Genomic DNA, 26,098 nt, shown 5'->3' on the forward strand with positions numbered 1-26,098 from the left:
TGTACAAAAACAGGAGCTTTCGGGCGCCATCTTGTCATGAATAAGTAAGTAGCACAGCGCGATCGACGCTCTGATTGGTGAGATCGAGGTTCACCTCACATGACCTGCGTTCTGATTGGATAAGCGATATAGCCAGCAGCAGGCAGCGCGGGAAGAATTTTTCTTCGTCGATGCAGAAGAGAGACACTCGACGCTGCTTTCTCTACGTTTTTTCTACGACTACTTAGCAACATCCTATTAAAGAAATGCATAATTAAAGAATTTTCGGGAAGATATATATTTCTCTACGCCGATTTTTTGGCCTTTTTCTCGTAATATTCCTGTTCAAGGACCCGGAAGTCAGTGTACCGGGACGCGGGGTGAATTCTATCGGACATTTATGGAGCGCACCCCGCTAGAATTAAACCGTCAAAACAGAAACAAAACTTCCAAAAAGCGAACCTGTGACATTTTTTCAGATCCCAATGATTATGTTTTCGATCAAATTGACATTTAAATATGCTTTTTTTTATTTTCCCGCATTTTGTAGCCGGGCACAAGGACCGCGCGTAATACGATCGGAGTGGCAAACAATTTTTTAATACAGCCTTTTTCCGGAATTATTTGTGCACGAACCGTAAATTTTGGAACCATAAGATTGCCATAAAAGCTGCTCAGAATGTACCAAAAACGATGTTTAGGGGGTCTAATTTTTACAATTTCCTCCCGGGGGACGGCCCCCGGACCCCCCCCAACCGGGACGGGGGGCCACCCCCCTCCCGTACCCTCCCCCCGCTGCGCGGCTCGCTTCGAGCCACTTCGTGGCTCGCCTGCTACTTTTTCTTATCAGCCACCTACTCTAAATTTTTTTGAGAAGGCTGGTGATATTGCTTGTCTAGATTGCTTTCATATGCCCACAGGTATAATATATTCGTTCCTGTTGACATTTTTCACGGTGCAAAGACCTACTTCTTTTTCAGCCCAACTGAATGTCAACTCTTTTATATGTGTATTAAACCATAGAGCCAGAGGTGCAATACTAATTACACGGTCAATTATGGCATTAATTGATAATAAAGCTAGCTGGAACCCAGGGGTTGACCAGAAGCAAATGTTACTGTTGGGATGGATACGAGAAATGGATATTAAAATTAAAGCAGTTGTTGGTTGATTCACAAATATTCACTATAGTAGACTTTCTTCTTCAATTTTTGTATTGATACATATACATCCTATGTTCCACTTTCTAAAAAGTCTCTTCGTTCCTCAGCCCAATTATTCTGTATCCCCTAAAGGAAGCTTATTGGTTTTTTTTTTTTGGCAAAGTGAAAGTGGTCTGTAAGTCTTCAGAGTTGACAAGACAGGACGAGATAATCTTTTGTGGATCATTGACTGCCTTAAACATGATGAACCCTCTTTCTTATTCTGAGAAAAGAAAAACATGATGTAAGTACATAGATTGTTACACAAGCCATTGTGGCCCGACAAGTCTCCACTAAAGAATGTTGTTTTTTGACTTCTATAGGAAGCCGGCCGTATCTTTGTGGGAAAGTTTTCCCTTCTGGATGATTTAAATTCAAACTTCAAACAACATTTGCCTGTTACCAACGGTCTAGACTTTGCATACACAGACTTGACTGGTAAGCAATCTAGAGGATGAAGAAAATCCAATTTGAACATAGATGTTTCTTTGGTCCTGATTTTGAAATAGACATTTTTTTGGATATGTTTCTTCTAAAAACATTCTTTTGAGGCAGACTGAATATGGCAATTAGAGAGACTGTCGAGCCGTGGTAACCATGACATGTACACGGTATGCCAGACCTTCCCTGTGTGTAACCAGTCGTCTGATTGTTGGGAAATGGAGATGCTGAGTGTACGTTTGTTGCTATGGATGCTCGCAGGGATGCGGAGGTCTTTTGGAGGTGAACTGCGGCAGTGCTTTCGTGATCACCCGGCTCGTAAAGGGCCTAGTGTGGCATTACAGTGTAAGCTGGAGGTGGCTGGATGAATGCTGCGGTGTTGAGATTATATAAATAATGCAGGGTGTGTTGTGACCAGGTGGCTGCTCTGCATTTAATTTCAGCAGCAAAGTCAGAGACAAAATTGGTGTGTACATATAGATGCATGGCACATTATAATCAGGCCATGGATTCACGATAAAGCGAAAGCTTTCTTTTCTGTATTATTTCATTCTTTTCCTGTTTTTGTTCTTAATTTTCCATCAACCATTTTTATTCTAAAATCAAAGCACCATACAAGTCAAAAAGTAAAGATCCAATATGCTTAAATGACGATGAAACCTGAAAGTAGGCATAATCTTAATGAAAAATAATTTCATAGAAGATAATAAATTTTATTCTGACAAAAAAATTTTATTCTAACAAGAAATGTAAATATGGAAAAGAAACAATTTTACAGTTTGCTTAGATGAGTCAGTGTGTAAACTCTCTTGTAGTAGTCATTGATGTTCTTTATGTGATTTTGAAAGTTTTGTTGTTCCATCGTGTTGTTTCCTAGGTAACCACATCTTGCCTGATGAGGACCTGGCTTCATTCCACTGGGCACTGCTGGGTCCCACACACCCACTGGCAGGGCTCAAGGTAACCATGACAACCTGAAATTACCATGTAGGGAAGTGACCACGACGATGATTTTCCTATGTTTTCTTTTAAGTTACTTTTTGGGCAAAGATGGTTGCCCTAACTATTTGTCACAATTTGTTAATTAGAGCTAACGTTCAGTTTCTGTGTGTGAATTATCTTGATCATTTCAAGAGTAGCATTCAGCATGTTTATAAATCAGTGTCCATAACTATCATAGTATTATTGTATGGCAACTGTTGAACATTGTCTTTGTTTCAATACCTCTTAGCCAAAACAATAAGCAATCCACACAAGAAAAATGTTACCCAGAAGAAAAGTGGCATCTTAACCTTTGTTGTCCCAACCCCAACCTACCTTCCAAATATCATGAAGAGAGCATGTCCCACACCGCAAAGTTATAACATCACTAACCCCATTTATATGGTGTACCTAACACATAACCTTCTTCACAAAGGTAACAGATCATATTTAGTTAAAATGCTGTTGTTATATCAAACCCAGGTCCGAGCCCACCAGCTGGTGCTGCCGCCATGTGACGTGGTCATCAAGGCCGTCGCCGAGTACGTCAAGAACCTTCCCTCCGTGGACGACCTGGACAAGGTCGCGCAGGACGTGTTCCAGCACTCGGAGACGCGCAAGGACGACAAGATGAAGAAGTTTAAGGAGTCTGTGATGTACTACAGGGCTGGGACTAAGGACGGGAACTGGCCCATACTGCAAGGTAGGCTAGATGAGGCTAGATGTGACAATCTTTATTGACATAACAGAAGTACAAGGATTTTTGGAAGGTCTTCAACAACCATACATACAAACAAACATAGTGGATACAAATGAATTAACCTACGTACAAGTACATATGAATAAATCAGCATGTTAGGTTTGACATATAACTTACACCACCGGTTCTAAGGTCTAAACATTCTTTTGATATATGTACCTATTTGCACACAGTAAATGTCATTGAAGGTTAGCCATCCAGGTAGAACATTACACAATACAAAATTGAGCTACTGGATAAATCTGTGAGGAGACATTTTACACACCATCTGCTATTTTTCATCAGTGACTGAGAATGACTCATTCCTGATTTAATTATTATGTGTTTTATGGTGTGTGAGCATGGCATCAGCAGGTTTTGCTCCACCATGTATTGCTGTTATTGCAATGAAAAAGTATGAAATAGAATACATATTTGCCCTTCTAGTCTTCTAACAGTGATTAGATCAGACCACAGAGATTAGAAGTGTCAGGCGAAAAAAAAACAAAATTAGGCCAGCTAATGAAGTCAATTGTTAGAACTTGATGACCCTCTTTGTAACACTTTCAATCATGATACATGTAGAATGTTGAGCTAACTGGATGCTAATTCTCACAGCTGTGGACCCCCAGCCCTCCACCAATCAGGAGCCAGATGCAGACACTGACCACACCCCTCAGCAGCAGCCGCAGGTGAGCACACAGTCAGGACTTGAACTTCAAGTTTCAATCAAATCCTTACTGCATAGACCTAACTTCCACATTTTGGGGCATTGTCCTAACCCTGGAACCTTTGGCCTCCATCTTCACCATTAACCTCCAACCACAATCACTTATCTACCATTTTCAAAACCTCTTGCCACATCCTGTCCTAAATCTGTATCCTGAACTGTTACCACCACCCAAACTCTTAACCTTCAATCTGACCCAGTACTACAGCCTAGCCCTTAACCTCAAACCCGTAGTCTCGAATGACAATCTAACCTTTTATTGTGGCCACCAATTTAACACTTAACGACTAACTTCAACTCAATGGTTCTCGGTTCCTATAGTATTGTAATTGCAAGTTCAATTTCTTAGATGGATAAAGTGTTTTTTGTGACTTTAACAACTTAAAAGTACTAATTTTGTCTACAAAGTGTAAGGGTTTAGCTGAATGAGCAGTAGTTGTGACCTCTGTGAGCCTCCCTACACTGTACTGTACACTCCATGCACCATGCAGGAGTGTGCTGGTGCTAGAGACGCCACCATGCCTGAGATCGTGGTGAGCGAAGTCATGGTAAGGCTACGGCTCACTTACCTGTAACACATTTCATATTGTCATAGAAGTCTTAGATCTTTCGTGTGATAGTCTTAGATAGGCCTGAAAACCCACTAACTTTTAAACTGACTGCATGTAGCATGTTAACATGTTTAGTACATCTAAAACATAGGATGAGTGTCCAAAGGTTATTCAGGTGCCATATTCTAGTCTAGTATGTTGATATCAAAGCAGACATTAGAGGCAAAGTAATAGTATTGTGAAGTTTAAACTATACTTTCCAACACAAAAATTGGACTTACTCAAATTCTAGACTGCAATGACTAGACTGGGAATGAACAACCCACCGCTTCTGTGAACGTCACATTATGCAAGATAACACGCATACATATTTCGTCTTCCTTCCACCTTAGGAGAGTGCCCAGCAGGGTAACCCGCAGATTGTGGTCAGTAAGGAGCTGGACACGGTCAACGAGGACCTGCAGAACGCCCTCAGGTCAGAGATAGAGGCTCAGCTGGAGGACGACCTGGACAGAAAGGTAGGACATCATTCTTACTTCTGAAGTCTTCAGTTGTTCAACATGAATAACATTCATGCATTTGTCATTGTTTTGATTCCTTCTGGAGTTAGGAAAAAAATAGGTTGAAAGGGCCACTTTTTGAATTGTTAAGTTGGAACAGATATCTTCTGCAACTGGTAAAATCTTGATGCAAATCCTGACCAAATTTCCAACAAAAACTGTTTTTCCATAGGCACAGTACGTGCTAGTTTGAACTGTGAATGAGCTTTTCTTTATGTGTGAGAACCTGTGTGTTTGTGTTTTAGATGCAGAACATGACATTAGAGACGATCGAGGACAGCTCCAGTGAGACCTCCACCCTGGACAGCAGTCAGGAGCTGACCAACATCGCCACAGCCTCCGAGGAAAACAAGGTACAGGCTCGTGTGGTGTGGAGATTGTGTCAAAATAACAAAAATTCCTCAAAGTTTAGACCAAGTCCTCAAATAAGATGAAACATCTGCATTTGTCTCTTTTTTCATACTAAACACTTGTCTTTTAATTCAAAAAGTTAAGATACTGCATCTAAGATAGCAAAATAAGGACTGATGTAAGATAACCAGAAGTTAAGATACTGCTGAAGCATCTAAGATAGCAAAATTAGGACTGATGTAAGATAACCTATTGGATTTGTATATTGTATGAGACTGTTATTTGTTGTTGAATACCCTTACCACCTTCTCAGTGCTTGCTAAATTGTGATTAGAAAATAAGCATTGGTGTGACTTCTGGTGAGCACTGATTGTTTTTTTGCATAGATAAAAAGTAACAGAGTGACTTTGGTACTGTTAGCTCTTTGCTTGTATAACTCCAAAGATCCAAATACCAGATTGTACTTGTCTTGTTGCATTCTTGTCTTGGTATGGTCTGTTTAGGTAGTAAGTGCATGGGACTTACTTGTTATGCAGTGTCAGCATATCAAAAGGCACAGGTTATTTTAGAAAAACAGAGGTGCGATTGCCATTTGTGATATTCAATTGCAAAAGTTTGCTCAAGATGAGATGCTTTGTGCTGTGTGGTCAGGGTTTGTACACCTTGTATTGTCCAATTCATTCTGAAACAAAAAAGATATAGAATCTTATCTTTTGAAGTTTTGTTGTCAACACTTCAGCTTGTGACACATAGTTCTTCTAGACCTTTGCAAAACAGCCCGATGACTCCGCTTTTGAAATTTGACTGGTACTTACATACATGTACTTTGAAAGTTACATGTAGGCCAGTTTCCTGTAACCTTCTCCCTGCAGCCTAACCACTTTACCATATAGAGAATTGGTTATAAAAGGCTATTTCAGTGTGACAAAGGTTATGTTCATGAAATTGTATAGAAGACTGGTAGAAACGTCCTGTCAAGACTCAAAGAAATAACATGCAAGACTCAGTCAGTCTCAAAGGACCGTGACTTAATCCGTGCAAAACAGATCCTTTACAAACAAATTCAAGCTCAAATTCAAAAACATTTGAAGTTGAGGTTGAAGTTCAATATTCAAGACTACAGTATGTCTAAAAGGAATGACAGCTATTATTGGTGTACAAGCTCTGCTTGGTGCATGCTCCAGCCTTATGTACCAGTGCTCGTGTGTTGTGTTATACGGTGCATGCTCCAGCCTTATGTAGTTGTGCTTGTGTGTTGTGTTATACGGTGCATGCTCCAGCCTTATGTAGTTGTGCTTGTGTGTTGTGTTATACGGTGCATGCTCCAGCCTTATTTACAGTACCTGTGCTCGTGTGTTGAGTGGTGCATGCTCCAGCCTTATTCTCTGCTCGTGTGTTGTGGCAGGCTGCTGGCGACATGAGCCCCAGTGAGCGCTTCAGCCCCAAAGTAGCGTGGGAGAAGATCACGCGGGAGGAAGAGGAGCGTGAGCGTGAGGAGGCCCTGCGCCGGGGAGGGGACCCCGCCGCCGAGGATAGTAAGGGAGGGCCCCCCATGGTCACACGGATGGCCAGCCCTGCTTCCCAGGTTAGACCTGCTCCCCCCTCCCTCTGTGGAGTAGTTCAGTCCAGGGTTACAAACACCCCCCATGTCCTGTGCTGCAGCATGTCAGCAGAACGTACTGCGCCTGTGTTATAATACAATTTTTGTTGATGTTTGGTCAATGTCGCATCAGAATTTGATATGCTACATATCATTCCTGACACAACATTTGAAAACTACAGGTGGGATGCCATCCTTAGATGACTGTGTTGTATTTTGCGCCGGTGCAGTACGTTCTGCCAACATGCTCTTTGCTGCCATTCAGCAACGTAGGCTAGAGGACTGGGTGTCCAAGAAGTAAACAATAGCACTAGTTGGTTACTATTTTATACTGAGAATTTCCCAGACAAATTTATTCGTCTGATGTTGTTGTGGGATTACTGTGAGACCATGCCATAGTGCTGCTTGCTTTGCAATGCTTTAGTTTTCACCTTTTCATCCAGTCTGCAACGCTATATGTGTACAAACCACAGCACATTGTACATAATGTCAGAGGTGGATAGCTGGTTCATAAGAGGGTAGGCTTTTCAACTTCCACTTATTTTTCATTGGCTGGTGATCTGAACCTGTTGCACGATGGTCAGATTTGGGCCCAAAAGTCCCACTCCGCTACTATGGAGATCGAATCCCCCGAACCCGCGAATCTTGTTCGATATGACGTCATTCGAATAGAACGGGCGTTCGATCCGGGGTTACCCGCGGTCATTTACAGTAAAGCCGCTACAACCGGCTACTTCAAGCCCTTTTTTACTTGGGAACCACGGAACAGGAAAAATCCACCTTTCCACAAATATGAACCGTTTTCAAAACATTACATCTATGCCGTGATTGTATTGTGGATATGTAACATGTAACAAAGCAACTGTCGTCATCGTGGGTGACCTTGAAGGTCAGAATTCTTGTTGACGCTGTTAAAAAATCCAGGTCCCCATATCCAAGTGTCATAGCACGCGTGCAAACATGGTATTTTAACCATTCCCAAAAATCGCTCAAATTAGCTCATTGAGGGCTTGTTTGGAAGAGGAACGATTTCCGCAGATTTCTGTCTTAGGGATTTTTTAAATATGGCCGCGATTATGAATTATCGGTATTCAAAGTTAAAACACTGCGTTTTTAGCTCTTCTTTTGACTGTAAGTCGAGTTTTAGTTAAAAAATAAAAAAATCCTAAGACAGAAAGTTTAAATTTACTGTAATATTTCAAAAAATCCAAAAATCTAACCTAATTTTTAATTTTTGGGGCCTCTTAAAATCAGTTGTTTGGTTCTCGTGAACCCTTTTTGAAATCCGAAATTGATCTCATTTGGAAGCAAATGTACACAAAGTGGAGCAAAGGCAGTGCAAGAATAACATTTGAGGTAAACAAAATCACTTATTACTATTTTATTTTGACGAGTATTTACTCTCCAATTACTTTTGTTTATTTTCAATTTACCCGTTCGCCCCGGCCGGCCTGGGACTCCCGCGCGGCCACGTTCGAACACGTTCTGTAACCCGATACCTCCATAGTAATGCGACTTTTAGCCTAGCAACCGACCGCCGTGTTGGTTGTGTTTGTTTGTTTGTTTGTTTGTGTTGCTCCATGCATGATGTTTGGATCATCCCATTGTTGACGGAGGTAGTTTTAGACCCTTCCCCTCTGCACCTATCCTTCGTTGTGTGGTGACAGTCATTGTAGTATAATTAATAGTAATCTTCACATGCACTTTCACTGTTCATATCCATTCAGATTGAGTTACGTATCCATAACCCCATGTATACGTAGTAGTAACCAGTCATGTAATTATAAGGGAGACAGTGAGTTAATATGTGAAACTAATACCATGTGTGTATCCACTAACTCACCATTTCTCTTTTGCCTTAAAACATTGTCTTAAGGGACCAGGTCTGGAAATCGGGCAGATCATGGAAGTCATAAAAATCATGGGAAAAAAATGTACATTTTATTCAAGTCAGGTTCTCAACCCCAAAATGTTCAAATTTTGGTACTGAATGGTTGAAGAAAGTCCATGCATTCTTACTTGCGACAGTCTTTCCATCAGTAGTGTGCCTTTTGCCTACCCACTTTATTGACTTTCTGCAAAATAATCCAAGAACCAACAAATCAAATTTGTATGGCCTAAACTGTACAGTTAGGCAGTCAGCAGGTACTGAGAACCTGGCTACTCTTGTACAATAGATGTGTTTTTTTGCAGGCCTCGACCTCTGACACCACCAGTACCACCAGTTCCAGCGCCAACCCGACACCGGAGACGAAGGACCCGACAGCGGGCATCCCGTCGCTCATGTCCACACCGGTGCGCCCGTACCTGGACGTCACCATCCCCAAACTGCCCACCATCTCACCCAGCGTGCTGCGGACCGCGCAGTACAGACACAAGCTGGGTCTCATGAACCCATGGATCTATCAGATCATCACACAGGTGGGGAGTGGGGGCGACTGTTTACTACCTACAGGGAATGAGGTGTTATGTCTATGGAAGGTATTAAACATGTTGTTTTTGCTCCTTTCCTTCCTCTCCCAACAAATAAGATCAGTAACCTGGAGCAGATGGCTGTCACCATGCTAACTGGTGTAGCAGACAACCTGTGGTGTCGGGTAACATTATGTAGCAAGTGACAGGACAGAGTTTGAGAAGGGCTGGTCACCATATATACATGTGTTATATGAATGTGTATATGGGAGCTTCAAGCATAAGCCTCAAGCCCAAACCTTTGCATGTAAAGGAGCCCACACTTGTTGTGAAGAGCAAGGGGTTACCCAGTGTGATTGGCTATAAACAGGAGCTGTAGCAAAGACACATTGCTCTTTTAGTTTTAGCTATGTGAAAAAGCACCATGCTTTGCCTCAGGTGAGGATGACAAAACAACAAGTCTACCGTCTATCTCCACAGGGAGAGATCAAGATTGACCTGACCCTGGAGGACGAGGCCATGAAGGACCTTCCGTCTGCCGCGGAGCTGTGGCGCCCCGCCCGCCAGCTGACATACGGCATCCTCTTCAACGTGGCACACCAAGGCAAGAAAAAGAAGGGAAAGGAGCAGGGTAAAAGAGCTGGCATGGATGTCTTGTTGTTTCATTCTGTTATTTTTTTTGTTTTTGGTTTCGTTCAGCAACATGACATCAAGTTTTGGTCAAAAGTTCATCACTAACAAAGTTCTTTTGTGACTAAAATTTTTTTCTTACCAAAATTTGTAAGTAAAAGTTAAGAGTTCAGAAATTTTGGAGTCAAAATTCCTGAGTGGAAAGTAGAGCCTTGAAAGAAGAACATGTTTGGTTTCATGTTTTCCAGCACTGGCTTGTTTGAATTGAATGAATGTTATAGAATAATTGTGGATGAAAGTTTTGAATAATTTTGATGCTTCATTGTGGTTACTTTTGTAAAGGCTAATGTCTGTTTGCATTAGTCTAAACTGGGTAAATTTTGCTGGTAGACTAAACTTAGTTTAATGACATCTCTTGCCATATCCTTGCACACTGATTTTTGTGTGTCTTGAGCAACAAAATTTTGTCAAATGATGGAAAGAAGGGCGCTGGCTAGAACCCTGGTAACCAGGTTAGTCAGCAGTAGAATGTTGACAGTTCTGTATGTGTCCACAGCCCCCAGACGACAGGTGATAGTGAAGGAGTGGTGTGTACAGAAGGGACGGTCCATACAGAAACCTGAGCTGGTGGAGGCTCTGCCTCTGGACTGGAAGGTCAGCCGAGGGCCGTACGTCTTCCGAACTGATGTAAACATTTTCAGTTTCATACGTGTGCTGGGGTGCTTTTCTTCCTTTTTATTTTTATTTCGCCATTGAATGCTATTCCCCCACACTGTTGCTCGGGCCTTAGAATACAAGCAAATACACAGACGACCTGCTGAGCATAATACAGTAATTCACTTTGTCTTCACAGTCTGAGGAAAATGGACAAATCTTCATGGTTGTGGCAAGTGCAGTGAGGGGAGGGGGGGGGGTCAACTGTAATGCACTGTAAGGCAAAGGCCCCTGAGACAGAAACAAAACACATCTAGGCATGTATTAAGCATGGTCTAGGCAAGAATTGTTTTGTAGGTCAGGGGTCTTCACATTTGACCTTGCAGATTGGAACCCTGAAGTCTGAACCTTCTCATTGTGAGCATTGAAATCATTTCCTTGGTAATGGTGCAGAAGAATGTTCCAATTTAAAAGTTACCTTTGACACCAGTCTAAAGAAGTCTAAAGAAACTTCAGTGGTAGATGATATCTGTTACAAATGGTTCAATCCTCACTCCAATCCTGGTTGGCCCAGATATGTATTTTGAGGCCCAAGCATGCTAGCTGGTTTTCACAGTCTTTTGCTTGTAATACTGTAATGGTGCATTTTGCTTTGAACTGCTTTGAACCCCTGGCCCTCTGAATGTCAGAACCTCTTGGACTGAGAGAGTTGATATTCAGTCAAGACTGCTAAATATCCACATTCCCAGTCTTTATGAAGGCATGACATACCTTGGTAAGGTGACAATGTAAAGTAAGAATGGGATAACTATGTTCCTTACACTAGTGATGTTTTCATAGATATCTACAAGCTGGTTCACATCTTTACTACATCTCAAAAGCCTCTAATATTCAGCTACCTTTTGCTTTACCTGTTGCATGTGTTGCAGTGGTGTGTTTGAATGGAGAATTTATTCTTACTATATATATGTTAGTGATATGTATATAAGTGTTTGACAGAACACGAGATGAAACGTCCCGGTGGACCTTGTTTTTCTGGTTGCCAGGTCCCTAAGGTGAAACAGCTGTGGTTTGGGCAGGAGGTAGAGGATAAGAACCGGCGTCTGCGTGCCTTCCTGTCCTGCATGCTGGCAGACACCCCGGCCATGCTCAAGCCTCTCTATGTCCCACACCATCTACTGGTGCTGTGCTGTGTGCTCAGGTGGGTTCAAAATCCTTCCCATGCCTTTTGGTTTATATGGCTATGCCCATCTACGTTTCTAAAGCTCTTGTGCCTGCTGCATCATAAGAAGCATAATTGGGAATTTCACCCGGTTTACACGACGACAAAATCCGTGCGTACGAAAATTGCGTACGCACGCGAGCGTACGTTCGTTCCTGTTTACACACAGCGAGCGCGACCGCTGGGGACGCCCGCTGCGCCGGTACACCATCGTGACCCCATATTGACCCGCCGCGACCTTTGACATACCCGGCGCGCCATTTCCAAAATGGCGGGAGAACAGGCTCTTTTCCTGTTCTTCATGCGACAGATGTTCTTTTTCTTCGTTATGCGAATGTACATGCGGCGCCGGGCACTGGGCAGAAGAAGGATTGGGCGTCGAAGGGACCGTTACCACGAGATTCAACGTGCAGCCGTCTTTGCAGCCATCGCTATTGCCCAAGCTGGGCAGGTTGATCGGGCAGTCAGGGATCGTGACGAGACGAGGACTACAGCATGGTGGGATACCGTCGTCTTCCATCCCGCTTTCGATGACAAGGAGTGGTACAGACGGTTCAGAATGACACGGGCTACATTTCTGCGGATCTGCGACGAGCTGGAGCCGCGGCTTGTGCGCACAACCACCAGACTGAGAACGCCGATACCGGTGAGAAAACGGGTAGCAGTGGCCATATACTGGTTGGCGTCAGGAGATCTTTTCAGAACGGTTGCAGACCTTTTCGGCCTCAGTACGGCGTCTGTGTGTAATCTGGTCCATGACTTCTGTCAGGTCGTAGTAGAGACCCTTTTGCCGCGATACATATCGTGGCCGAAGGGAGAAGCACTCCGGCAAACAGTTAACGGTTACGAACAGAGGTGGGCCTTCCCCCAGTGTGCAGGAGCGGTGGACGGTACACATATTGAAGTTAAGGCACCTTCAGAAGGGCACACGGACTACTTCAACAGGAAGGGGTACCATTCTGTAGTTCTGCAAGCTGTTGTAGACTTCTGCTATCGGTGAGTTTTGTGTGTGTGTGTATATATATACGTATATGTATGTATGTTTGTATGTATCTATATATATATACTTTCCCTTACATAAGAAACTGGTCTCTCCTTATTACTGAGGGAAGTACATGTAAATGTGTCATAACCCAGAACATGTGTGAAGATATTGCATTGTTGTGTGTTATGTTAAGTTTCCAAGTCAAGTTGAACATCTTAGCATATAAATCTATGATGTTACATTATTATAGCTTACCTTCATGTCTAGTACAAACTTACCATGTATCAGCTTCAATGATTTTGGCAACTTTTATTCTTTCCCTCATACTAGATTCACTGACATAAATGTGGGATGGCCAGGCTGTGTACATGATGCCAGAATCCTGAGGAACTCCCTTCCATACAGGTGTGCTGAGAGAGGAACCTTATTCCCCCCGGTAAAATTCAATTACTTATTCTGAAACCAGGAATTATATACATGTATGTTTTGTACAAGACATTGCTTTTGCTGGCTGGGCATGCAAACATTTACATTATGACATGTGGAGATGTTTATTGTTGGAATTAAGATATGTTGTACAGTATGATTTCCACGATTGATCGACTGTGCATGTTTGCTCCTTTTGAAGTTTTCACTACCTTTCTCACTGTTCCATTGCAATTTTTGCATTATCTCATGTAGGAGATGACACGAGTCATCAATGGCGTGCCGGTGCCGGTCATGATCCTGGGTGATCCGGCATACCCCTTGCTGCCCTGGTTGATGAAGGGGTATGCTGACAACGGCCACCTCAGCAGAAGGAAGACTAACTTCAACTTCCGACTGAGCAGTGCAAGGATGACGGTGGAGTGCGCCTTCGGGCGCCTGAAAGGCCGCTGGAGGTGTCTTGCAAAAAGTCTTGATGTGGACATTAGCAAGGTTCCAAATATTGTATCTGCATGCTGTGTGCTGCACAATATCTTAGAGATGAACAGGGAAGAGTTCGATCAGGCATGGTTTATGCCTGACGAAGAAGTGCCTCAGGCCCCTGTTGTGCATGGAGAGGCACGCACCCATGCTGTAAGGGATGCCCTAGCCGACCTGTTTGCTGCTGAGGACTTGTGATTTGGTAAACATCTGTGCCTACATTATGAACAAACAGTTTGTAATGAAAAATGATTGGTAGTAGTGTAGTCTGTTGTTGAACAATGTGAAAAAATCTAGTGCTTTGATTTATTTCACAACATCTGTGCCTATATTTTGAACAAACAGTTTGTAATGAAAAATGATTGGTAGTAGTGTAGTCTGTTGTTGAACAATGTGAAAAAATCTAGTGCTTTGATTTATTTCACAACATCTGTGCCTTTATTTTGAACAAACAGTTTGTAATGAAAAATGATTGGTAGTAGTGTAGTCTGTTGTTGAACAATGTGAAAAAATCTAGTGCTTTGATTTATTTCACAACATCTGTGCCTTTATTTTGAACAAACAGTTTGTAATGAAAAATAGTAGTGGCAGGTACAATATGTGAATGGATTACTAGTATACTTTGAGATGTGATTTGCTTTGTACATGTACTTGCCATAATGTAATTCTGTTGTAGAAACAAGGTGAAAAAATCTAATGCTTTGATATATTTCACGAGTAAACATCTGTGCAGCAGTAACACTGTGTTTTATTTTCTCCAAGTAAGAAACATGTATATCAAGTTTATTGTAGACTGATATGTTACAGTGGCATAGAAGTAATGATTGCATTTGCAAAAAAAAACATTATTGCAACAGTAAAGAGTACGTTTCACCCATAGCACCAAAAAGTTCTAAAACACAAATCTTTGGCACAAATATCTGCATGGCAAGATACATGGCATATCCTAGCAATACTTATGGTAGTTTACCTGAACTTGAAACAACTACCATCTACTTGAAACAACTACCATCTACTTGAAACAACTACCATCTACTTGAAACAACTACCATCTACTTGAAACAACTACCATCTACTTGAAACATCTCTCTACTTGAAACAAGTATCTATTTCAAACTGGAAAACAACTTCTGTGTTCTTAAAACAACTTCTACAGATCTAAAAAAACAATCTTATCAAAGTTTAGATATGTGTTAAAAAAGAAAATAATGAAGGAGAGGATAGGTAGGTATGTTCTTTCCTGAGAAGTCTTCAGACAAGTCTTAGCATCTTTCCTGAGAAGTATTCATACAAGTCTTAGCATCTTTCCTGAGAAGTCTTCAGACAAGTCTTAGCATCTTTTCTGAGAAGTCTTCACACAAGTCTCTGGATTAAAATACCTGGCATGAGAAACAACCTCACAGGGCAAAGTAAGTCGGCTTATCCTCCTCCAGATGGGACTCTGGCCACTGCTGTTCTGAGTTGCTCAGAGTGGAGGGGATGGGGGTGCTGGTGCGTGGCCCAGGAATGGGGGGGATGGGCGTGCTGGTGCGTGGCCCAGGAATGGGGGGGATGGGCGTGCTGGTGCGGGACCCATGAGTGGACTGGATGGGCGTGCTGCTGCGGGACCCATGAGTGGAGGGGATGGGGCTGCTGGTGCGGGACCCATGAGTGGAGTGGATGCTGGTGCTGGGTATCTGAGAAATGTTGGGGTGGTTGAGAGGGGTGGAAGGCTGTTGCAGTTGTGTGTAGCGTCCCTGCTGCATGGAGATGTTACTGTTGTAAAGGGGTGTTGGGTAGTGGAGAGGTGGGGGAGGTCCACGAGAGGTACTGGCGGTAGGGAAATGAAGTGTGTTTGTGAACTGCGGCTGCACATTCAGGTGAGGTCTGGTGTTTTCAGGTGCCTGGAAGGTAGGGGTGGGGTTAGGAGCAGGATACCTTGGGACGTTGCCAAAGAAATTGGCCATAGCAGTCATGAACTGCCCCATCATTTTTAGTTCATGTTCCTGTTGTAGTTTTAATATTTTCAGTTCGTGCGCTGCTCTAGTCTTCTCCGCTTCCGACTCCTCTTTTCTGTTGCCATCCTGCAGTGATGCCATGGTCTTGCCAAGCTCTGACATTGCTGATTCCAGCCTGGTCTTTTTCCTTTTGTCTTTGTTTGTTGTCCTGACTCCTACATGATGAGTAAGAAAGAACGAATATAGTATTAGTTAAAGAAGGCAAGTCATTTTGTAATACTATTACAACATGAATTGCCTTCTTTCAATCTACCATGTGCTCTACAGATTGTTATCGATAATGCTGTAATCCTTGACAAACAATTTATCTCAAAACTTACCATTCAACTTCCTCTTCCGCTCCTCCTCCTTTTTCTTCTTCTCTTCTTCTTTCTTCTTCTCTTCTTTCTTCTTCTCCTCTTCTTTCTTCTTCTCCTCTTCCTTCTTCTTCTTCTCCTCCTCACCCTCTCCCATGCTGCTGTCTGTATTACCTGGAAAGCAATCAACATAAGAAGATAAACATACACAGCTAAATGTAACCTACTGTTGGGCAAAATTACTATGGGTCCTGTAATCAATGCAGTGCAAAATGTACTTTTTTTAGTTTCAAGACTACTTTTACAAAACAGCTACATGTATTTATAGACCTACCATTTCCTTTGCCAGATGTGTCTGAAGTGTCTGTAACAAGAAATAACAAACATCAGAATTAGTAAATGTTTCAGATGACAATTTGCTAAACATATGACTTAGACATTTGGCTGTAAACTCTCATCCTGTCAAATGAAGTACTAGTATATCAACAGGCATGAATTCATCTTGTTTAGAATTTCATTAAAAGTAGAGTTTGGAAAGTAGGTGAAGTTTCACCCGAGATCTATAACAAGTTAACAACTATATAAATAAGAGAGAGAGGGAGGGGGGGGAGTGAAAGTTTAAAATTACTTGTTGCCTACTTTATAAGTGTAAAAATAGTTTGTGACCAAAGACACACTCACCTGATGGCAAAGAAAGGTCCCCAGTCATCGCATCTTCTTCACCTGGCGGTGGGGTCGGTCCACGAGCTTCTAGTTCTACCTCAATTTCTTCATCACCACTAGCATCGACATCCTCCTCCTCACCATCATCCTCATCTAAAATTAAAAAAAATAGGAGGATGACAAACATGATATGCATATCAATGGAAGATAATTCTACACTGTTACATATCATATTCATAATTCATTGACATTCATTGCATTTTATTTTTTTTTAACCATTGACCTGTCACTGGACCTATGGGACAGAATGGTACAATAATGTTATCACTCTCTTTCTCTCCACATAAATGTTGTAGATTATGTACCACATGCATACTATTTAGGGCAGGAAATTCGACAACATTACAGCCCCCCCCCCCCAAAAAAAAAGAATAGTATCGTCTCGATAGTAAATTATGAAATTGAGAAAACTATTCTTCAAGTTTCAGATATACACGTACCTTCGTTCTCAATCACAGTTTCCACCAAGTGAGCCGGTTCGGTGGCATGGCGGTCCCCCAAGAAGCCGTCAAGGAGATCGAAAAACTCCCAGTTACTTCTCCCCCTCCCACTTCGGTTATTGTTGTCCTTATGCCTACGGTAGGCGTACTTCAGGTCGCTGATTTTCTTCTTCACCTGTTTCAGCGTCCTGTTATACCCCTGTTCCCTCATCCCTCGCGCAATTTCCTCGTACGCCTCCTTTCTCCTTGACGTCTCCATTTTGTTTTTGACTCGGTCGTTGTTCCACAGACCGATCAAGCAGCGAGTCTCCTCGCTGCTCCAGTTCGCGCTATTGCGCTCCTCCATGGCCAGTGAACGCGATATCCAATAGCCAAACAATCAAATGTTAACAAAATACAACAGATAAAGCGAGAACGCGGGGAGATAAACTGGTAGGTAAACGAGAAGGCGAATGTAAACACGGCGTGGTTTGGAAGACGCGGGAAAAAAGATAGGGAATTTGCATATGACCCCTGACCTTCTGCATCAGGGAAGTGCGTGCGTACGATCAGTTCTGTTTACACGACGCCCGGAGGCCCGGAAAGTCATAAAAACTCCCCGCTGGGCGATCGTACGCCACCTCTGAAACTTGCGTACGCAAATTGGGACCCGTTTACACGGAGGGAAAACCTTTGCGTACGCAATTTTCGTACGAAATTTGCGTACGCAATTTTCGTACGCACGGATTTTGTCGTCGTGTAAACCGGGTGTAATTGTGTTGTCTCCACAGGTACATGTTACAGTGGCCAGGCCGTCCCCTGTTGCGTCGGCATGAGCTAGACGCGTTCCTGGCCCAGAGTGTGGACCCCAGACTGGCCAACCCTCAGGCCCTGGAGGCCATGCAGGTTAGACACAGCCGTCGTACTGTTGATCTTTTTTAACACTTATTCTGTCTTATTTGTGAATCTCCTGTTTGGGAAAACCTTTGCTTTGAATCACATGTTAGTGATTTTGTAGTTTGTATAGTGGTGATAACATACTTTATGTGTGGTATAAAGTAGAGTGGATGCATTAGTAATCACTCAGGTGACCAGCGTTAACATACAGCACACAGCAGTTGTTCCTCACTAAGACATCTGGAGCCACATAGTTCCTGTTCAGAACTTCTATTCAGCCAGTCATGACCAGTTTTGGCCCATGGGCCTCGTTAATTCTTTAAGTGTACAGAAGTTCACAGAGGTCTCACTTTGATACATTTGCAATGCATATTTTGTATGCGTGGTGTTATGGATACGTAACAGTCTGACCTTTGCCCCAGGTTCCCATGGTTACGACCCGGGGTGTCCAGATCGCCGCCCTGTTCATGCGCGGCGTGGAGACCGCCATGTTTGCTAACGAGGCGTGCGGCGCGCCCGTGGTGTGGGAGCTGACGTGCCCCTGGCTGTTCTTCGACGGGAAACTGTTCCACACCAAACTACTGAAGTCCAGCGCCAACAAGCCACTCAGGGAACTATGTGATGGACAGGTGAGGGGGAGGAGCATGTTTGTTTGCTTTATTAGGGCCTCTGTTAGTGTTACATAAATTTCATACTATTCTTCTGCAAGGATGATGACGGGGGTTTGTCAGGGCTCCACTCGGGCGATTTGTAGCTAACTGTGCCAACTTCCATATTTCCATATTTAGACCACCGGGCAGTATTACCAAGAGTGAGGCTCATATTGTACTGATTGTTCCAGATGGAACCTAACTTGTTAAAGACCTGACTGAATGATGATTAATATAGGATTCTGGAATCATACCTTTGTTGAACTTGTTGAACAGTAAGACTTACATCTGTGTGTGTGTATGTTCCAGATGGACCAGGTTGCTAAGGTGGAGCGGATGCGACAGAGCATCCTGGAGGGCCTGACCAACGACTGGGCGCGCATGCCGCTGCCTCGCATGGGGCCCATGGGGATGGGCGGCTACGGCGGGCTGCTCCCCCCGCCCAACCTCAGGCCAGCAGGACTGGGACCGCTCCCTGGCAGGGGCAGAGGCCTGGCCGGTAAGGTCAACAACCTCGGTGAGGCACCCTCTGGGACTTCTGTCTGTGTGTGTGATAGTGGTGGAGTGAGGTGGTAGTGGTGCAGTAAGATGGTAGTGGTGTATTGCAGTGGTAGTGGTGGAGTGCAGTGGTAGTGGTGCAGTGCAGTGGTACATGTAGTTCACACATACAGCCAGACTGGGCTCAGAGATTCACTGTTTAAACTGTGCATGTATGAGGGGAAAGGTGGTAGACCATACTTAGAACATGTCCAGAATCCAGCATACTTTACAGAGACATCAAGCTATCATTCTATGTTAATGGGCTAATTGTGTTTAGGGCAGGCTACATATCTTCTATGCCTCTTCTACTGAGACTTTCCTCCTAGACTATTAAACTTGCCTAGTCTGAAACTCATCACAGTGCTCTTACATGTGTCGATCTACTACAGTCTAAACACCTTGCATGTCTGTTCCCTTGTAGGTAAGCCGGTGAGTGGGAGGGGAGGGAAGCTGCAGATTGCAGGGATCCCCGTGGGGGAGTGGGCCGGCAACCCCTCCGGGGTGGGGAACTACCAACCTCCTCAGGTCACCTCCGTGGGGGGGTACAGGAAGTAAGTATGGTATGGTGTGTGCGTACATTCAGAACTGTCCTCAGCTTTCCCCTGACCACCAACCAACCAATTAGGTTGGCTGAAGTTCGGAAGCAGTTAGTAGACTTATACACTTTACCTTACATTGAACCTGTTACAATTGTTGCGCAATAAACTTTGACTTCAATTGATTTTATCTTGGTTTTGCATTTTTGTCTGTACCAGAAGTGATTTTGTTTGAGAGATTTTGACACCAACTGTTGTAATGTTTTCTCCCGCCTGCAGGGGTGTGAGTTACCAGATCCCGCCGCGGGGCCGGGGCATGGCGCGAGGCGGGATGGCAATGCGAGGGCGAGGTGCAATGCACCCCATGTATCATGGGGCGAGGTCAGCGGCCGCGTGGGGCATCCAGGACCCGGGGGTCAGTCTGCACTGTTACACCTGTCAACACTCGCGTGTACCCAGCATGGAGTATCCATGGTTAGAGATGGGGCTCTGCATGGGGCAAAATTTTCACTGCAAATTTCAAATTACGTAAAATTGCTGATTATGAGTGGCATTAAATCGGGAGGTTTGAAATACATTGATTTTGGTGAGCGAGTACCTACATACTCCAAAGACTTAAAAGGCCTGATTATGCCTTATGAAAAAGGGAATGCAGGGTCAAAGTGCCCAAAAAGGGTCTTGAAGTGCCCAAGAAAACCAAAGGTTTTAATGATTCTCGTATAATTAAGTCTAATGGCTGAAACAGTGTCTAAAAACTGTCAATGACTACATCCCAACACAAGATGGAAGTTGCTGGGTACACTTACATACATAAAACATGTACTTTATGTTTTTGTTTCCAAACTGCTATCTCTCACCTTTGCTTTTTGTAAGCTTTGCATCTTTTATTGCACCATCAACGTTCAAAATGCCTTTTTCTTGCCTTTTGCACTTACTTGACCTGAACAAGCCTTTCTCTCTCCCTCCTGCCACTGCAGATGTACTATGACTACAGCCAGGCCACTCCTTACTACATGGGGACCTACCCCCTCCCCGGCCAGCAGTACAGGAACAAGAAGAACAAGAAAAACAAGAAGGGCAACAACAAGGGGGGGAAGGCCCAGGAGCAGGGGCAGGGGCAGGGCCCCGGGGGAGTGGGGGAGGCTGGGGACGCCACGTCACAGTTAGCAGGGATCACGCTGGCCCTTAGAAACAAGGTTAGGAAGGACACTAACCATCTGTAGGGTGCCTGTCCTGGCATTCCTATCAAAACTTTCTCTTTTAACCTTCTCCCTACTGATGTAGCCTTTTGGAACCAAATTTGCATTAGTTAGATAGCAGGGAAAAGGTTGAAATGAGAAACTTTCAGGTTGATTTTTGATGATTCAACTGTTCCAGTTGTCCCTCACTGAAGCTTGACCTAATTATTCTGGCTTCCTGCCGCATTGTACTGTTTTACTGCACTGCAACTGCGATGCTTAGCCGATCAGCAGCCAATCTTATTGCTGTTATCTCTCAATTGTTTATGTACAATTAGCAGTTTTCATTTGTTGTATTCCCAGTTTAATGAATGCTTTACAGAGAGGTTATCAGCATATTCGTCAGCATCTTGACTGGCAAATTTTTAACTAAATGTGACACTAATGAATAACTGATCACATGTATTTCATATAAAAACAGGATGGTACAGTTCTTTTACAAACACTGTGTAATTTCCAGGTGCAGAGTAAAGGGCGTGGGCGTGGCTGTACCGTGGAGACGGGTGATGCGGAGGTGGGGGGCGGAGCCATCCCCGTGTCCCAGCTGGGGTCAGGCGAGGGGAAAGATGTTGCAACAGAAGAGGAGGATGTGGAACAAACCGCTAATGGGGACCTCATGGAGGTGGGTTCGGTACTGCAGTTGTCATAAGTTATAGAGAGTTTGAGCTGTAGTCAGCTTGTCTCCTGGTTCTCTTTGATATCAGGACAAACACTGAGTTACATGTCATCTGCATCATGTGACATCACAGGAGTAGTGGATCTCTCATTCCTGGACAAAAACTAGAGTTGCACAGTTGGGTAAGTCCAAATTCTTAGAAATTACAGTTCAAACTTGTTTCCTACCCCCCCCCTGCAGCTGGACTCGGCTCCCGTGGAGGTCGCTGACGGCGATGTGGAGGTCAGCAGCAGCGAGGAGTCGGAGGACGAGGATGACCTGGTTGCCACGGTGACCACCACGGTGCTGGAGGAGGCCGCGGAGGTCAGCAGCACGGGTCAGGAGGGGGAGGTGCCAGACGTGACCATCGCCGAGCTGGAGACGGACGCGCCGACGCTGGGCAAAGGTTCGCTCTTAGAGGAGGAGGAACATGACCTGAGCACGGACAGCGGCGAGCTGCAGAACGGGAGCGTGATGAGTCCCGACAGCGGGCTGGAAGACCACTCCACGCCTGAGAAACCGTCCTCGCTAACCGACACCGCCACCTCACAAGAGGTGCAAGGGTAATGACTGTTCAAAAAAGAAAAAAAAACAAAGAGAGAGGATATTATATATATAATAGATATCTATGTTTTTCACAGATTTTTGTACAAAAACTATTAAAAAAAACAGAAAAAATGAAAAAAAACAAGCTTGTTGAAGCCGAAGGGACTATAAAATATGCAGGTTCCTGCCTGCCATTTGGTTTTGGTTTTGTTGATTTGAGGATGGGAAATGGAAAAGCTCCCCACAGACTGGGAGAGCGTCCAAACCCGCAGGGAACTGACACCTTAGGGATGGTTTCATAGCTTCCTTTGGCTAAAATCAATCCATTCAGAAGGCCCTATAGACCATGGGACAGACTGAACAACAAAAAAAACACAAGCTCACAAAACATTCACCATTTAATATTGAAAAAAATCCTCTCACAAGCAGCATTTAATGACAATCTCCAACCCAAAAATGGTTAAGGAAATTTGATAAACGCTTTCGCTGAAGTAGAGCCATGAGGTGGTTACAGGACTACGGCTATTAATGTGGTTAAAAAATGCACCCTTTTTATGGGGACAACAGCCAATGACGGCTAAGCACCGAGGTCACATGACCCTCAGTAGTAGAAAAGTGATTTAAAGACATGAGTAGTTTTTCATTGTTGCACGTGACTATTCTATGCTTGTAATTTGCACTCGTAGATTTGATGGAAAAACCTTTGGACACATTTTGATCTCAGTGGGTTCCATGTCTGCACTGAAGACAGTAATACCCACACAAAGTTTAAACCAACCGGAGAAAAAACAAGCGTTGGAGGCAAAGAAAAATAAGACACAGAAACTGTTTGACTCTGTGCATCACTGTTCGCTGGGCAGGTCTGAACTGGTTTGATGAATACCAGATGTTTTAGATTATGGATTTCTGAGAGAGGCTGTTGGGAAAGAAAACTCTGAAAATTCATTTGACAATTGCCCCAACATGGCCAACGTTGCAACCTTGTGACAAACTGTCATGTGTTCACACACAATATTTGTCACTCTAGAGGGAGACTCAGTACTGAGGGCTGGTGAGAGATTGCGATTACAATACATGTTCACTTGTACCCTTATAATATGGACAACAATTAACTTGAGAACAAAAGAATGTTATTTCCTTCATATGATGATGTTAATGTTACTAACTGCTTTTGAAATGATGGCTCTAGTAGTGTTTGTGACTGCAGTCCATGCAGGTGTTGTATTTGGCTACAGGAGTTGAGGGGACCTCCTTTGTGAGTAGCCAGGAGATAGTATTATTAACCAGCATGTTTTATTCTGACCAGAGGGACTGAACCTTGCTGTTCTAGTCTACTGATATCAACATTTACCCGTAAAAGACTTGACAACAATGACAACATGTAGATCAGTATTTGCATATGGCCCAAATTGTAGAAGCTGCTCATGTGATAATTGTGCCATCCTCGGATGCGAAGATGTTTTCTAGAAATCTTCCCCCTCACATGATGCATTGGATTCACTGTTGAAATCTGAATGTAGTTTCTTGTTGTACTTCACGCATGTAGACATAGAGATGATGACTTGTTAGTCAGTCCAAGACAATTTTGAGGAAAGAATTCAATACACATTGTTGAGCCTCTGGATTTTATCCACTTGTCAGCAGCGGCCCTCTGAAGGCTATGCAATGTTGTCACCTTAATGACACAGATGATAACACACTAAAAGGCACTCTTTGTAAAACTTATATATCTTATATCTATACGGTAGTTTGCATTAATGATACCAAGTTACATAATGGGACCCGTTGCTTTACACGGTAAAGACAATTGCTAAGCCCAGATCTTGTATCTAATGGAGCTAAGGGTCTATGTTTGAATTTTTCTGTCACTATATTACCAGTATCATTGTGTTGTTGGGTTGGAGGGATACACTTTGCTCACCAGCTAATGTATGAAAGTCATGTACCTGTATTTTACCAGTATGGACTAAAATGCAATGTAGGAACGACTCTTTATGATCCTTCTAATTGAATAATGAGGCTTATATGTTCATGTATGGTTATTACTCCTTGTATGGATAACTTGAAACATCTCTTTACATTTATGGAATCAATAATTATTGAGTAGAAGTAGATCTTGCACCAGTTATACTTGAGCCATGTCCCCTTACCCTTTGCGATGCTCATTGCCAAGAAATTCCTTTGAAAAGAAGAACCACTCTCATGTGTAGTGGTCAGGCGCCATCTAGCAGGAGTTAATGGAAATGCACCCCCACAAAGCTATGCTACCCTTGGGAATCAATGGTGGTAGAACACACTACCGAGGAGGTCCATCCAAGCCTCTGTGTTGTTACCAACTATGTAATAATGTCCAACTGTACCACTCAACCATAATAAATTCAAGGAATATGAATTTTAAATCCAAGACTGAACAAGGAGCTTTAAGTGGTACCGTGGGGAGTGATGGGATACGAAGAGCACTTTATTTCACTTAATATGGCTAAGCGTTAAGTTCCACTGTAAAAGTTGTTCTTCTGCTTCAACAGGCAATGTTGAAATATATTGAGAAAATGAAAGAGTCTGGAGTGGTGTATTTTTTTTTGCGACGCCTCAGGAGTCGAGGCATTTGTGTAAGTACTATGATCCATTTATGTAAGTACTACGATCGCTTTAAAATAATTGCAATAATTGCACGAATGCCCTAGGTAATACGTTTTAACTTAAAGGTAGCCTTCGGCCTAGCCGCAGCGACTGTTGCAGGGCTTCTCTTGCTTGCAGTCTTTTACATTAGCCCTGTTGTTAGGGCTAATGTAAAGGACTGCAAGCAAGAGAAGCCCTGCAACAGTCGCCGCGGCTACCTTCGGCCATGTGATTTTTGGACCGAACAGGTGAGGCCTTTGTTGCTAATACTATAACTTGCTATGCAAGTGAAAGGCATCATTTTGGGCAAATTTTGGCGTTTTCAACACAGAATATTGATGACTGTCTTCGATGATTTTTACCTCCATGGAAATATGGAGAAGAAAATAAGAACTAGGAGCAGTATATTCAAGCTTTAAGGGGGCACACCCCAGTTTATTTTGGGTCTCAATTCGATTCTGCATACCCTCAACTCTAGCGACCGTCTCTTTTTAGGAAATACCTCTTGAGCCAAAACACGGTTTGCAAATGAAGGATATCGCTCTAGCTACGAGAACAATAGAATTTCAATTTCTTTCACCTCTCACATTTTGTAAATTTTATGGGGGAAAATAATTTTTTGATTTGATGAAAAATGATGCCAAAAATTGGCCATTTTCACGTGGAATTAGACCCATCACCCAGAATTTAGCCACTAATATGACTTACTAGTATATGGTAGGGAAGAGAAAACCCTAATGTATTATTAAGAAAAGTATAAAGAAAATCCTAACACTGAGATTATCACAATAGCCCGTCGCGTGAGGCATAGGGACAGCACCCCAGAACGCATACAACGCATATCTAGGTCAAACCGAAGCACCGCACTGAAGGCGGAAGGACACCCAGAAGTAAGCCTCGGGCCCGAAATCAATTTTCATCCAAAACACGCCACTTCTTACACTTTCCAGCCATGTTAGTAGTTAATACCATTTTGCAGCAGATTATGAGAAATGTAAACTCAAACATGAACCACCGGAACCCCTTTGTCACTTTTTTT

At 43.3% G+C, this 26,098-nt stretch overlaps 2 protein-coding genes across 9 annotated transcripts in view; both read left to right on the forward strand.

Moving 5' to 3' along the window:
* LOC109471795 (constitutive coactivator of PPAR-gamma-like protein 1) overlaps positions 1-24,984 on the forward strand; it is a 37,133-nt gene extending 12,149 nt beyond the window's left edge. The window contains exons 4-22 of one of the 8 annotated variants that reach the window (XM_019771153.1): positions 2,500-2,582; positions 3,087-3,306; positions 3,961-4,034; positions 4,564-4,620; positions 5,016-5,141; positions 5,429-5,536; positions 6,940-7,119; positions 9,328-9,555; positions 10,027-10,177; positions 10,733-10,863; positions 11,877-12,031; positions 18,170-18,284; positions 18,698-18,904; positions 19,235-19,442; positions 19,887-20,016; positions 20,281-20,416; positions 20,979-21,197; positions 21,700-21,861; positions 22,096-24,984. In XM_019771153.1, the coding sequence (XP_019626712.1) occupies positions 2,500-2,582; positions 3,087-3,306; positions 3,961-4,034; positions 4,564-4,620; positions 5,016-5,141; positions 5,429-5,536; positions 6,940-7,119; positions 9,328-9,555; positions 10,027-10,177; positions 10,733-10,863; positions 11,877-12,031; positions 18,170-18,284; positions 18,698-18,904; positions 19,235-19,442; positions 19,887-20,016; positions 20,281-20,416; positions 20,979-21,197; positions 21,700-21,861; positions 22,096-22,461 (3,056 nt within the window). In that variant the 3' untranslated portion in view covers positions 22,462-24,984. The remainder of the gene's footprint in view (positions 1-2,499; positions 2,583-3,086; positions 3,307-3,960; positions 4,035-4,563; positions 4,621-5,015; positions 5,142-5,428; positions 5,537-6,939; positions 7,120-9,327; positions 9,556-10,026; positions 10,178-10,732; positions 10,864-11,876; positions 12,032-18,169; positions 18,285-18,697; positions 18,905-19,234; positions 19,443-19,886; positions 20,017-20,280; positions 20,417-20,978; positions 21,198-21,699; positions 21,862-22,095) is intronic. The other 7 variants (XM_019771159.1, XM_019771175.1, XM_019771183.1 and 4 more) reach the window with 7 other exon arrangements.
* LOC109471839 (protein ALP1-like) lies at positions 12,157-16,085 on the forward strand. The gene is made up of 3 exons (XM_019771222.1): positions 12,157-13,048; positions 13,368-13,473; positions 13,719-16,085. The coding sequence occupies exons 1-3, from the start codon at positions 12,321-12,323 to the stop codon at positions 14,139-14,141; spliced, it is 1,257 nt and encodes a 418-aa protein (XP_019626781.1). The 5' UTR covers positions 12,157-12,320; the 3' UTR covers positions 14,142-16,085.
* Positions 24,985-26,098: the final 1,114 nt, after the last annotated feature.

Source organism: Branchiostoma belcheri, unplaced genomic scaffold (genome assembly GCF_001625305.1).
Source record: "Branchiostoma belcheri isolate BF01 breed outbred unplaced genomic scaffold, Haploidv18h27 scaffold10, whole genome shotgun sequence".
Lineage (NCBI taxonomy): Eukaryota > Metazoa > Chordata > Leptocardii > Amphioxiformes > Branchiostomatidae > Branchiostoma > Branchiostoma belcheri.